Here is a 15535-nt window from a genome sequence, read left to right as displayed (position 1 = left end):
TCTGACTGTCAGCACAGAGCCCAATGCAGGGCTAGAACTCACAAACTGCAAGATTATAACCTGAGCTGAAGTCAGACGCCCACCTGACTGAGCCACCCAGATGCCCCACCCATTCATTCTTTAGTAGGATGTTTTTTAGCCTCCATGTATTTTGAGGGCTTTCCAATTTTTTTCTTGTGGTTGATTTGAAGTTTCATAGCATTATGATCTCAAAATATGCATGGTATGAACTTCCTCTGTTTGTATCTGTTGAGGGCTGATTTGTGACCCAGTATGTGATCTATTCTGGAGAATGTCCCATGTGCACTTGAGAAGAATGTGTATTCTGCTGATTTAGGATGAAATGTTCTGAATATATCTGTTAAGGCCATCTGTCCCAGCCACTTGGCTATTTTTTTAGCCAGGAAGCCATTTATGCTCAGCAATAAATGCTGAAAATCAAAGTTCCAAGTGATTTTGAATCAAAGGGAATCTTATTCAAAGAATAGATCGCAGCCACAGAGAATAAACCAACTTGAAATTAGATATTCTAAATAGATGTTTTGCTGTGTTCATCCTATACACCATTGCTGGATTCTAGCTATGCATTCTTTGATACAAGGAATTAAAGGTAGCACCTGTCCCTAAAAGAAATTCATATATGATTTCCCTTGTGTCCTGCTTACCTCCTTTCCAGGTAACTTCAGAAGAACTGAACAATATAATTCATAATATAATGACCTGGGTTGTGGCTGCAGTGACCAGTATATTATACCCAGCCATCACAAAATATGAAGAAAGGTTGCAAAATACTACATACCCATCGTCTGATGACTCTACCTTCTCTTCAAATAGTGCGAGTTGCTGTAGCACATGCAGTGAAATGCTTCTATATGAACTAAGTAAGGCATTTCAGGCAGAGGTCTGTACAGACACAGCTGACAGGTCACTACAGCAACCAGCAGCACCTGTAAGACCATCTTCTGCCCACAAAGAAAGAACAGTTATGGGAAAAACTCATCACAGGAAAAGACAAAACTCTGGACCTAAAAATAATGAGACCACTGAATCCCCCAAGATTAAGACCTGCAAATATGATAGTCACCTTTCTGCACTGATTGAAACAGGCACAAAGGAATCTAAAGATGGCTCAGAACACCCACTGTCTACTGATGAAAAAGCAAGAGTTGTATAGGAGATGCAGGAGTTAAAGAATGTTTTTGATAACTTTAAATATCATCTAAAAGAGGAAACTGAGCTGATTTTAGAAAATACATTTCATGAAATGGTGTCTGAATTAACCCAAACCATCCCCATTCTTTCTTCTGTTACAGCCAAAGCTCTGGTTGACCAAACTGACACTGACAAAGAAGACTTACTCTCCAATGCCAATATCTCCTCAGCAGCTGCTGAAATTATGGAAAGCGTGCTTGAGAAGTTACAGTCTGCAGTTGAGAAAAAATGTATTGAAGTATTTGCACAAGAAAATTTGTCAGTTCACTTTAAATCAGACTTACCAACCAGTGGAGAACATTTCATTTCTCCAGAAGAAAAAACTTCAAAAGCTTCACTGCCTTATACTGTGGAGAACATGAGTGATATTGCAGAGGATATGGTTCATGTGATTTTAGAAAAGCTGAGGGCTCTTGCATCTTCTAAGCAAAATGAACTTGCTCATCTTGAAATCACAACTGAATTGGCTTATCAACAACACAGGGAAGATCCAATATATGTGTCCCTTCAAAGAGCCAGTAAAAGGAAATCCAGTGCTGAACCTGATGCAGCCAATTTGATTGGCCAAGAAGAAATACAAAATATAGTGTCAAATATTTTTTCCCAGTCCTCTCTGGTTGGTTATATACAGGAAGCAATCAGTACTATATTAAATTATATACGAATTGGACTTAATAATGAAAGGCTCATTGCAACTAAAGAAACAATGATCATCCTTCAGCTACTTGATGATATCTTGGCTCAGCTACATCAGAAACCACCAAAAAACAGTTTTCCAAAAGAGAAGACACCCCAACCTAAGTAGTCCTTCTGGTACTGAAGAAGAGCACAGACTCACCAGCACTAGAGTAACTAATGATCCTAGATATGGATGCCTGTTTCCACCTATTAATGTTCTTGGCATGGTTCTTTATTCTGAAGATGAAGATAAAGAAATAGATAAGATTGTGGAAAATGTGCTGATTTCATCTATCAAAGGTGAAAAAGCAAAATTACAAGAACAGCTTCCTGATCACTGGTTAACAAGGGAAAATCCTGATTTAAAGTACAAAAGTAATATGAACTTACCTACAAAGTCTGCTTCTCAAGGCAAAGTAGCATTTCCCGACTGGGGATTAAAGACTGACCTTCCAGTTTTTGATAATAGGGACGTTTTTAATGATAATCCATGTTTGAATAATGACCTTTTGCTTCTCGGCCAACATGTAAAGCATCAAACACAAAAAGCCTCAGAAAATATAATTACAAGTATTTTAGCAGAGATGCTCAAAGACATATCTTCTGGGCCCTCTGGTCACCTAGATTATAAAAATGATAAGGAAGCTTCACTTCTTACCTCAGGAAGCCCACAAGATCGGTCCTTTCAAGACTGGATGAACCAGATGTTCTCTGTGTCAGAAATCCAAAGAGTATCTCAAGAAATTGTAGATGCTGTATTAAAAATACTTTACATAGCTTGTAGTCACATTATCAGTCATTACTCATCAGTGCATGAAAATTCTCTAGATAATGCTGACATACCAAATAAAGAGCCATTAGAAATATGGTTTGAGAGTAAAAGGAAGATGAAATTTTTATCTTTACTTGGCATAGACCCTACAAGAGATCCCTGGTTAGAACCTGAAGAAAGTGAATCAACACCTGAACCTATAGTTCACATTAGTGATAAGATCATCTATACAATTTTTAAGAAGCTAAAATCATTTATGTGTCCAAAATTGCAAAACTGCTTTAAACTAGAAAGCCATGCTGATCATTCAAAGCCTGCACCTGACAGGAAACCATTTCAATCTCACCTTGGTACTTACACAACTAAAGTGGTAAAAATTGTTTTGGATGTAATACAGAAAGAACTGAAATATAATAAGAAAAATCTAAATCTTGGGAAGAGTGGCTCTCCCAAGGACTTTATAGATACAGGAGTTTTTGCTGACTATGAAAAGAAATTAGACTCTGTTGTCACAAGGCTAAATACTGACATTATGATAAATTCATTAGCAACTTGTATTTGTGAGTTGTTAAGTGGAAATACAGGTAAAAGCACTGTTATGCTCCCTTCAGATAAGCTAAGGTCTAAAATCTCACATGAAACTGCTGACATTGATCAACAATGTCATTGTCCTTGTATGCAAGAGGAAGTTGACAAATGTACCAGATTGCAAGTGTTAGATAGAATCGGGGATACCTTATATGACATGTTACATGAGCTCATAGGAGACCATCCATGTTCTCCCCCATCTGATGAACAAAATAGAGAGTGGATCAATGAGAATTTGAGGACAACCACTGTACTGCAGTCTAATATTCAGCTCATTTCTCATACAATTCTAGAAGATATCATTAGAAAATTATGTAGTGTTGAAATGGATCACAGTTTCACAAATTCAGAATTTAAAGCTATCTCAGAGTATATTGATACTGACAGCCTATCATTTTCTTTGCTTATTGAGGAAATGAGCGGATGCTCTGACATAGTCTCCAGCATGGTGTCCAGTATGATCCAGCCAGGTAGCAAAGAGGTGACTAACAACAAGGAAAATACAACTGCCCACAAAACACAGACCACAAAAGTAAAGCATCAAGATAAACTGGAAGTCATGGCTTCAGAGATCTTTGAAAGGGTTTATTGAAAGGGTTTGCCAATAGAAATTTAGAAATTCTGGGCACTACAATCAGTGGAAATAAAAAGAGCAACAAGAGGTACTGGGAAAGTGAAAGTATCAACATTTGTACAAACACACATGAAAGACAATTGCAGTCTGCTTTATATGTGCATGCAAAGAAAGTATCAAGTACTATTTTGAAGGCTATGCAAACAGAATTAAATGTGAGCTTGCCAAATTTTGAAACAGGTATGACCAAGCCACTACAGGAGAAAGAAATGCTTAAGAATCTAGTCAATTTAATTTTAGATGCAGGGCATCCACATAAGTTTAATGAAACTGAACCAGAAGAGCAAGGCATTGAAAATTACAGATACAGGCCAACCTATGGAAATTTTCTTCCTGGAGGAGCTGACCCAGAATCTTATCTAGAAGATCTTGCAGATATAGAGAAAGAAAGTGCTGGAGAGGAAAGACCATCAGAAGAAACTAAATCAGAATCTCTTAAGCAATGGTACCTAGAAAGAACATTTAAAAAAATTGAAGTAGAACTCAAAGAGCCAGGAAAGTCCCCAGTTGTGCCCATTATAAGGAATATTTTGAATGAAATTTTTCAGAATCACTTAATTGATCAATTAAATGTGCTTACTCTCTCCCAGTCTCATTTATGGGACATTCCTCATGCTGGCCATAAGCCATTTGCTCAAAAATCAATTCAGTCTGTGGATAAAAGAATGGATCTTTTAGTGTCTGAAGCAGATGTAACTGTTGTTGTAGGTAATATTGTTAGAACCATACTTAAGGGGCGCCTGGGTGGCGCAGTCGGTTAAGCGTCCGACTTCAGCCAGGTCACGATCTCGCGGTCCGTGAGTTCGAGCCCCGCGTCAGGCTCTGGGCTGATGGCTCGGAGCCTGGAGCCTGTTTCCGATTCTGTGTCTCCCTCTCTCTCTGCCCCTCCCCCGTTCATGCTCTGTCTCTCTCTGTCCCAAAAATAAATAAACGTTGAAAAAAAAATTAAAAAAAAAAAAACATAAAAAGAACCATACTTAAAAAACTTTATTCTGCAGCCATGACAGATAGAAATGCAAATGAAAATAGATATAACACTATCACCTGCTTGGCAAATATCTCTTTTCCTGAACATTACAGTGGGGAAAAGCCCTCTGTTCATTCTACCACACTGGACAGAAATCCAGGTACATTTCAGTCCACACTCAGTAGTGGTAAAATAACCAAAATGAATGTAGTTGAAGATATCATACAGTCAGTATTAACAAATCTAGAAATGTTTGCTACTTCCAAAGTAAAAGCTCTCTTTTGTCCTCATATCAGTCTCACAGTTCCAATAGCTTTGCCTCTACAGCATGATGAGACTGCTTTAAGCCAACCATGGCTATCAACCAAAGATTCATATTCTGATGATCAATGTTCCTGTTGCTCAGTGGATCATAACAAGTCTGGAGAGACCACCTCAATATGTCACCCGACTGCCTGTAAATTAAATAGATATGCAACAGAAGTGGCTAAACTAATTTTACAAGGAATCAAACAGAAGTTAAAGAAATGGAAAATCCATTCTTAGCTCATAATATTGTGGTTTCTGACAGGAACCCAAGTCAGACTGTCAACACAGTGTTAAGTATTATGTCTACTAAAGGTAAATATGAAAAAAAAAACACATTTGACAGAGAGATTGATCTAAGTTGGCCAGAAGATATTGTTGAAAGGCTGTTCAATAAAAGCGATTATCGAAAAAAACTTCAACTTCAAATACTAGATACCATTGAGGGTATCTTAAGTGACATTTGCGAGAAAACACTAGATGAGAATAATGTCCTACTTGCTGAATCCACTCTTAATAAATGTAATACAAGTGGGAAACATTTAGAAGCAAACTCTGAAACAAACGCCAAGTGTGCAAATAAGGCTGTTCCAATGCTTTTAGTTCCTAAGTCTTGTGTCGCTATGATTTCCAGTGATATGGTGAATATTGTTCTTCAAAGTCTCACTTCTGCTATCATGCTTGGTGTAAATGCAAAGGATTCTATTTCTCCAAAATTGCCCCTGATGTTTTCTGGTGTATGTCCCAAATCAGAGCATCAACAATCTCCTGTTATGGACCCAGTGAATGAAGGGAAAAGGGAGATACATCCATTTGCAAGAAAGGGAAGAGATGTACAGCTGAAATCAGTCTACTCTGATGATAATCAGACAACTGTACTTAAAAAACAAGATGCCAAGAAATATGCTTCTGACCCATGTGAAGAAAATGCTCACTTCATTACTAAAACCATTTTGAATAGATTAAAATCTTTTGCCACAGAAAGAATAGATTTTCTACTTACTCTTGATAGTCAGACTAGAGAAAAACCATATGTTTTCCCAGAACTTACAAATTATAAACAAAACGACAGTCTATTTCTTGAAGCAAACCAAATGCCATCAGATGTGAGTATCCCAAAAATCTCAACAGCCAGAACCATTCTTGGTCAAGATGTCACAGATTACACATTTGCTAAATATAGGGAAAAACATAGACCTTCAATTCATATATCACAAGGTAGTCTTAGGGAATATGCTGACATAATTGCAAGTACCATTTTGATGCTTATAAAAAATGACATAGATTTAGAAATCCAAAAGATGTATTCATATCCAAACAATACCTCATTCCAAGAAAACATAATTGTGAGTGAAACTGTCAACAACATCTTCAATAGTTTACATGATAAAATATCTTTAAAGGCAAATAGGCTTTACTCACAGCAGAACCCTAATCTATTTACACAACTAGCTGTACAAAATGAAATATTGCCTGGTCAAAGAAAGATGGAAGACAACACTGAACTATCTCTTTTTTCAAAATACCCACATCAAAACCAAACTCTATCAGAAGCAGAAAACCTGAGAAGGGTTTTGGAATAGATATTTAAAAATGGAGAATCTAGACAGGAAAAAAATGCTTTGTTAAATGCAATTAATGAAATTTTAAAGAAGGTATATCAGAGGGTAATGGAAGACATAGGCCATTGCCCTCCATGTAATGAACTCCCCCACTTTACATCTGATTCTAAAATTAAAACATCAATAGCAGCACACAAAAAACCCATGCAGCCATATATAAGCAGTGTTGCAAATGACATAGTAGGAAGTGTTTTTGGAAAAATGTTCTCAATAGTTATGACATCCTTATATGAAAACAATAAGGTCAGAGGAGAACTGGAAGCATCTGGCAGTGATGAATTACTGGTGAATCCATCATACTTTCAAGACTTGAAACAAGCAGAAAGAAGTGTTCCCCCCGAACATGTGATACTGCAAGTTTGCCCTTCTACAGGCATTAGAAGCATGACTTCTTTGGAAAACACCTTACTGCAAACTTCTCCATTGCAAGTGGGTGAAGAATTGGCCCAAAAAGTTCTCAAAAAGATCACAGATTTTGTTTTACAAAACCTAGAAGAGAATTTGTCCCCTAAAGATCAATCTGATGAAATGCAATCTCTGAGGCCATGCAGTTCTAAAGCTAGTTCCAAAGGCAGCCCTAATGCGAGTTTTAAAACACACTTTAAAGCAAAATCAAAAGTTCTCTCTTTGCCTAAACTTGGAACAAAACCACACCTAGAACCTAGTGGTGCTAAAGCCAAAAACAAGACCAAGTTAAGTCCTAGAGAGAAGACTTTAAGAGGCAGTCAGTCCAATACTGGCATTGGTCTGCCATACCTGCTATCAACAGGGGATGCTAAAAACTCCTTAGTGAGAAAAAAACTCCCCACTGCAGAACTAAAAATGTATGCCAAGGATATAGTAAGCAATATTCTGGAAACAATTGTAAGTGAATTTCAAAAGATGAGGCAAAATAGGCTAATGGTAAATATAAACACTTTAACTTCTGATCAAATCTTGACAGCAAGCAAAATAGTTAATGCAGTTTTGCAAGGATTATATGCTACAAAGAACAACAATTTGGCCAACCAAACAAAAGGCTCATACTCGCATGATCTCAAACTTTCACAGACGAATTTTAGGGCAATCTCTCTTGCAAATCCAGAAGCCCATTTGTCTTTGGAGAATGTTTCTTCGCAGCTAGAGAAAGTCTTCCTAAAGAAGATATTTTTAAACAAATGCTTGATAAATGGCAAACAGAATCAAATGACATAGAAAATGAAAAATATAAGCTATTGATGATAGCTGAGACTGTTTTGAATGAAATTTCAATGAAAACAAAAGAATTAGAACAATCTGTTTCACTTTTAAATTTGTCACTTCTTGATGCTTGTGAAAGCAGGTACAACTTTAAAAGAGCTGCCTTTAGAACTGCGGGTTCCCAAGTACAAATTAACATATTTGGTCAGGAAATTGTTAAAAAGCTATTTGAAAAATTAGAGGTGTACTTCATGACTCAGATGTTCATAACAGATGGTGAAGAAATGCTAGAAAGCAAGAAAGAAACTACTACTAGAAATCAAGGTGGCTCCTTAACAACAAACATCCTCAACAGTGTACCAACATATAACACAAAGTTGAAAGACAAAGTATTTGGGGGTTCTAGCCACCAAATTGCTCAAGAGATCATGGAAGGGGTTCTGAACACCTTAGAATCATTTGCAGACCTACAGTTTAAACATATCTCTACATATGCTTTTTCTGAAATTGTGAAAATACCTATTGAAAACTTTTTTGCTGTCCAACAGAAGCCGTTAATGAAAACGATATTGCCCAAGTTACAACAACTGAATATGTTTCCTGATGAATCTAAATCAAGTACTATGATCTCCCAGGAGAACATGAAGACGACCCTTCGACAGCTTCACTCATTCCATTCAGAACTGCTTACTTATACTGCTAATACTGTCAATAACATGCTTGGTATAATTAAGAACAAGCTAGACAAAGAAAAATGCCAAATGGAACCATCTTCAAGTCAGATCATCAGCACACTGATGGACCAGTGTACTCATTTCTATGAATCTATGATAAAAAGCCATCCAAAGGAAAATCTTCTCCAATTAGCTGAAAATGCCAACACTGCCAATTGGCACAGGTTTGTAACTGGGATGGGAATGTTCACTTCAAAGTCAAAGGGAGTTAGCTGTGGGGATGATCTTCCACAAATCCCTGGCTTGTATTTTTATTCAGAGGAAGATAGAAAAGTAAAGGATAAGATTTCCTCAAATCTATCTTCATATGTCAGATACTCTGCAGGTGATATACCTAAATCCAGAAAGCCATTGGAAGGGCTTGAATCAGAACTTAAACCATTATATTCTAGAAGTGAAGGCCAAGGCCTCAGCCATTTTGATCAAGCCACGAAAGGAAACAGCTCTCTCCCAGAAGGCAGCATCTTACAAAAACCATCTCATAAATCTGGTGACTCTGTGCAAGCAGCACCAGAGCACTCCACATCCTTCATAGAAATGGAAGAAGGTGAAAATCAAAGAGTTCATCACTGTGAGTTCCCAAAACCAGTTGTTAAGCTAAACCAAAAACAGACAACCATTTCTCCACCCAAAATATGTGTAGCTGAAGAAAATATTGTCAATACGATGCTGTTGAGTTATGGCCTCTCAAGTCAAACCCCACAAACTAATGAAAGTATAGAAACAATGAAGCCATTTTTTGTATCAAAGGAAAAGCCTTTGTCTCTAATGTCTGAAGAACAAAAGGATAATAAAAGCTTGCTTAAAATATGGGAAAAAAGAATCAGCTCTAAAACCAAAGAAGAAAACAGAAGCCTTATAGCAAGTGTAGACAATTTCACTTTACTGGAAAAGTGGAAAGATAAGTACCAAATATTAGAAAAATAGCACCTCTTGAAGAGGCTGAAGTCATTGCTTTTGCAGATCAAGAACTGGGACCACAGGAAATCCATTTAGTAGCAAGATATGTTACTACAGCTGTGGTCACACATTTCAAGAACTTTGAAGCCAGAGGTGAGTGAGGAATGACTTATAAAGAATTGGCATCATTTTAGAAAAAAAAAATCCATGAGTTTTGTTTCACTTCTCACATCCAAGAAGCTGCATCCATTGCTTCTCTGAAAGTAATCTTGGATTTGGGGTGGCTGATTGTGTGTTTTTCAACTGGTCAGTATGCTAAAAGGAAAAAAAAATGTTGATACATTTACATAATTTTTCTTTGGAGGAGTGTTGTGCAGTTTTCACTATCAACAGATGAAACTAAATGGGCATAATTTAAAGTGATATATTTTGTTGGGCATGACGTGTCACTAGGACACGATGAAACCAGTTGTCTTTCTTGGGATATACAGTTGCTCTAAAGGCAAATTCCCAAACATAAGTTCAAAGAGGGTTTTTCTTTTTATATGTTTTTTTAAAAGAATGATTTCTTAAATTATAGTCAGACTTTCCATACATAGACTGTAATGATCCAACTTATTTTTGATATATACAGTTAGTCTTTGCAATTATTGATGATAGAGTTTACAAGAACAGTGGCATCAAACTTGTTCTGTTCATGTGCCACTGTTTTGACTTAAGCTCTTTTTTAAGTACAATACTCTAAACCCATGCTTACAAATAGGATATATGCACTCCCTTTTTATGAATGCTTACATGCATATTTTTGGGTTGAACCGTATAAAATAGCCATTTTTGTGTGTCAAAAACTGTCAAATATCAGCAGTTTCATTCAGTTCAATTTACTGTATACTATAGAGTCCCAAACTGGATAATTAGCTAAAGAGCTGAAAATGTTTTCAAGAATAATATGAGGTCTCTAGTTATCACTGGAATCACTCTAGGGCATTGCACCTAAAGTTGAAAATCATTTCTCTGCCCCAAGATTTCCAAAAGCTACAAATATGTTTATACAAGAAAGAAACAAACACTTACAGATCTGAATTCTGTTTGGCCATTTTCTTAACTTCCTGGTGGAAGTAAAGTCCCACATGTGGGAAATAGAAATTTGAATAAAACTCAGTTCCTTCCTTGACTAGGTTTTTCTATTTCTTGAGTGAGGTACCCCCAAGGTAAAATTCGTGTATAAAATATTGTTAGTATTTTGAATGCTCAACATTTTCCCTTAATGCATGTTAAAAATAGTAATGTTTTCTATTTTAAGGTCCTCTTGATGAAAAAGTATCTATTGTTTCCACACCGTTAAGGAAAAAATATGAATCAAAGCAGCCTCTAAAAGACATTAACTATGATTCTTCACTTTATCAATTTTGTGAACATCTCACTGAACTGGTTATTTCCTATATAATTTCAAGCATTTATGACTGTACTGAAGATGGTGAAACAAAGCAGAAATCACTGGAAAACCAAGATGCAGCATTTAGCAAGGTTATTCTAGTTCATTCACAAGTGTTTGCAAGTTGGTCAATTTCTGTCAGAGGACTTGCTTTAAACATTTCTGAAATCATTATTCAAATCCTTATTAATAGTGACATTTTAAAGGAAGACATTACACAACAAGTGGTTTCTGTGAAAACAAAATATATTTACTGCCCAAGAGTAGCTGCGGCTGACTTTGGTGATCTCTTTCAGGATCTCTTAATAGGAGTGATCCATGTTCTGTCCAAAGAAATAGGAATAAAGCATCAGCATGCCAGCAGAGGAAGAAACAAGCCACTCTCCATGCTTAAAAGCCATAGTTTGCCTATTTGCAACAAAACCAAAACTATGAAAAGACAGACATGCCCCAGAGGTTGGGAGTCAGCTCCTACTCAACAAATTAATCAGCTAGTACAGAAAAATAAACTAAACTCGCTGGCATGTAAGTTAGGCACTCTGGCTGGTAGCCTAAAAACTCATGAATCCAAGGAGGTAGTCAATAAAATTTTCAATATTGTTTTCAATTTGTTTTTGCCAGATGAATGCCCAAATTGGGACGTGAATTCCAATAAAATACCAAGAAAAATGTTCCTATCTTCAAATAACCAGCAAAGCCTTAGAATGCCTAGAAATAACCCAGGACTCTCCCCCAAATCAGCTTTTCTTCTGAATGTTGTATGTGAGAAAATAGAATACTTTTGGAAGAATGTACAGCCAACAACTTCCTTACAGATAGCCCTCCTTCTGATGAAATTTCAGTAGAAGGTCAACTGTTCAACATACTACAAAATGTAGAGGATTATTTCAGGGAAACTATGGACTCTGGTTCACCATTTGAAGAATATGACATGTCAGACCTTTTGGAAGATCTGGCAGAAATAAATCAAGAATCTATGCTTAGTATTACTTCCCATACCTTGGTAAAATCCTTAATAGAAAAACTGTCATGTGGTATACATCAACCTCCCAGAAGTCCACTTTTTACAAGCAAGAATTTAACGTATAGTACTAGAGAAAGACTCCCTAGCTTCCCCAAAGGAAAAACACCAGAATTAAAAGAATCAAGACTGGGTAAACACTCTGTAAGATTCATGAGTTATGACAGCAAGCCTTTGACAGAACCACTGAATAATCCCAGGGTGATACATTCCAAAACACAAGTCCAATTTTGTAAGCAATTTTCAGGAAAATTCCCTCCTCTGCCTCCTCTTCAAAGACCAGGTAAAAAAGAATTGAATGCAACAGCCATTCTTAACATGAAACATCCAGAATGCATGTACACAGGAGTTTACTCTGCCACATTTCTGGAGGAAATAATTGCAGACATTTTCCTTAATCTCTCTACCTCATTGCAGGGCAAAAATGTAAACATCACTGAAGCTCAGCTCAATGAGATAAATATATTAGATGTCAACTCTGTAGTGAATGAATTTAACAATGCTCGAATCACTGTTTTACGGGATGTTGAAGAAAGGATATGTTTTCCATCAATCAATAAAGAAACTGTTAGAAAGATTGTTGACTCAGTTAATAATGATGTTTCATGGGAATATGCATTACAAGTTACCAGTGGCCATCATCTGACACATGCTACCACCTCAATAGCAGAACAGATAACTAATGGCATATTGAAAAAGAGTGTAGACTACCAGCTCCCATTGTGCTTTGTAGGAAAGATCATGCTTAATTCATATTACCCTCTTAAAGCTGAAAATATGTTGCAGAAACTTCAAAACAACCTGAGAGAACTTAATTACCAAGGTCAACATTCAGCGGGCTATACTACCATATTATCACACTCATTTTTAGAAGATGTCATCAGAAAGCTATTATTTCAGCTCATTTCTCCACCCTGCAAGGCTTCTTGCTTTGGAAAGAAGTATTTAATGACTTCAGATTTTAATGAGATGCCCACCTGTATAATAAATAAGGTTTTGTTAGCCATTTCAAAGCATAAGATTTGGCTCACTAAATATGATTGTCAACATCTATATACAGAAAAAAATCTTCAAAATATGGTGGAATCTGTTTATAATAATGTTTTACAAATATCTGACTCTCTTGTGTCAATACAGAAAAGTATAGTAAGCCAAAGCCCAGTTATGCTTGACCGAATGGCCAGTCTCATTATTCAAGAGATTATTGACAATCATCTTCAACCCTTTTTGTGTAGAGAGAGCTTACCTTGTTCAATGACTCCATTGGATGAAATATCAAATATGGTTAAAGGGGTTCTCAGTGAGGTCACAGAGTCACATAGACCTCTGAAGCCATCATCACTAGGTATGGACTTTTATCCTAATGCATTTGTAGAAGATATTGTTGCCGGACTATTATCAAAGGTCTTTAATCCAAAATATAACACTGAATATGAACTGGACAAAATGACCCAAAAAGTAGTAAACTCAATAAATAACCATTTTAACCAAGCTAAAATCTGCATTCTTCGTGATGACCAAAAACAGTCTTTCCCCACTGTAGATATAGACACTGTGGATAAACTCATCAATTCAGTTTATGAGGATGTTCTGAAACAGCATGGGCTAGCCCCTGAGGTTGACAATGAAGAACTCAAAAGAAATGTTACCAATTTAATTGTGGATGCTATTTCTGATTATCTTTTTCACCCACTGTTTTCTGGGGATTTGTCAGCTTCCTCCTATGCTACTTTAACAGCAGAGAACATTATTCAGAACATCTTTAGTGACAGCAGTGAAACTACCAAGTCAAGCCAGCATCTATCTCCATCTAACACCTTGCTGCCATACACATTTTTAGAAGCCATAATTAGAGTACTCTTATCTAGAATCTTTCCTTCTACATCTAACATGTTTCCATGCAGTGAAACTCCAAAAGGTAGATTAGGAATTAATTGCAGTGAAATCTCTTCAAAGCTAATCAGTGATATTAAGATGAAAATTTCCCAACATGAAATTCGATTTTCAAAAGATGAAGAAACCGAATCTACTTATTCAGAGGATGATGCTCAGCATCTTGCTGATTCTGTATTAAGAAATATCTTGCAAAATTATGGGTCTAAAGAAGCAGTTGAGCATGATATCACAAACAGTAACAATGTTCTTATTGACAGATTAGCAGGTTTTATCATTAAAAATATCTGTCAGCAGCATCTCCATCCATTTGTGTATGAAAAGTCATTACTTCCTCCATCATATACATATTTTGATGATATGAGAAAGCAGCATGTTTTTGTTGGTGTTTACTCCTCAGCCTTTTTGGAAGATATAATCACTGGGGTTTTAAGCAAAATATTCCACAGGGTGTTAGGTATTGTGCAAACAAACTCAAGAGATTCAGGAAAAGAACTGTTGGCAACAGCTGAAAAACTCATATATTTGATAACAGAAGAATTCTCAAAAGCTCAAGTTAGCATCCTAGAAAATGCAAAGGAACAACTGTGTTTGCCACCAGTACACAGAGACATACTGATCAAAGTTATTGACACAGCGTATAGCAAAGTTTTACAAGAATATGAACTGGGACCTGATAAAGGCTTTCTTGAGGATACAAAAACATTGGCTGAAAAGGTAACTAAAATTATACTGGCTGAAGTTTTTGATTTCCAAATTCATCCAGATTTTATAGCAAAGCTGCCTTTTAAATCATATTCAAGACTCAATGCTGATGTGTTGATAAAGAGAGTTCATTATGCTATTAGTAAATCAAGACCCCGAAGACAGACCTATACAACATATACCACTGTATTATCACATACACATTTGGAAAAAATAGTCACTCAGGTTTTATCTCAGATAAGTCCATTGAACTGCAGTGCAGAAGACCCGGATTTTTTGCAGTCAGACTTCAGCAATGCATTTGTGAGGCTGATTGGTGAAACTATGTCAATAATTTCTAAACATGCAATATGCATTATTAAACATGGAAATGAAAAACAAAATGTGACTTCAAAGAAAGACATCCAGGCTATGGTTGAGGCCATTTACACTGATATTTCTCATTGAAGTCTATACCAAGCTCTTACAAAAGATAAAAAAGGCATGAATAATATACCTATTACAAAAATAGCAAGTTATATAATAAAAGAAATATTTAACCATCATTTTGAGTCATTTTTATCTGAGGATAAAAATTTTCCTTCAGGTACAGTGGGTCAAACTTATCAACAGAGAGCAACAGATCCTGAACAAAGAGATTTATTGTTTATTGTGAATTCAGCTGTCTTTTTAGAGGATGTAATTTCTGAGCTTTTATGCAGAATCCTCTATGTATTTTCACATAATGTCTTGGCTGCTGAGAACCCATGTAAAGCAAAAGCCAACATAACTAACATTGTTACAACATTAGTAAAATCAATTGTGCTGGAATTTACCATGTCAGAAATTTTAGTTGCAGATCACTTGGATGCAAAACTGTATTTTTCAGAAGGATATAAAGAAATGGTTA

At 36.3% G+C, this 15535-nt stretch overlaps 1 protein-coding gene across 1 annotated transcript in view; it reads left to right on the top strand.

The window, feature by feature from the left end:
• LOC115506891 (fibrous sheath-interacting protein 2-like) overlaps positions 1 to 15535 on the top strand; it is a 52657-nt gene that overhangs the window by 28222 nt on the left and 8900 nt on the right. The window contains 9 exon segments of the mRNA XM_032592082.1: positions 602 to 1984; positions 1986 to 3834; positions 3837 to 4597; positions 4846 to 5368; positions 5371 to 7908; positions 7911 to 9601; positions 9604 to 9745; positions 10896 to 11795; positions 11798 to 15534. Of these exon segments, the coding sequence (XP_032447973.1) occupies positions 602 to 1984; positions 1986 to 3834; positions 3837 to 4597; positions 4846 to 5368; positions 5371 to 7908; positions 7911 to 9601; positions 9604 to 9745; positions 10896 to 11795; positions 11798 to 15534 (13524 nt within the window).

Source organism: Lynx canadensis, chromosome X (assembly GCF_007474595.2).
Source record: "Lynx canadensis isolate LIC74 chromosome X, mLynCan4.pri.v2, whole genome shotgun sequence".
Lineage (NCBI taxonomy): Eukaryota > Metazoa > Chordata > Mammalia > Carnivora > Felidae > Lynx > Lynx canadensis.
The sequence above is the reverse complement of the archived record's forward strand: the minus strand, read 5'-3'. Positions and strand labels throughout refer to the sequence as shown.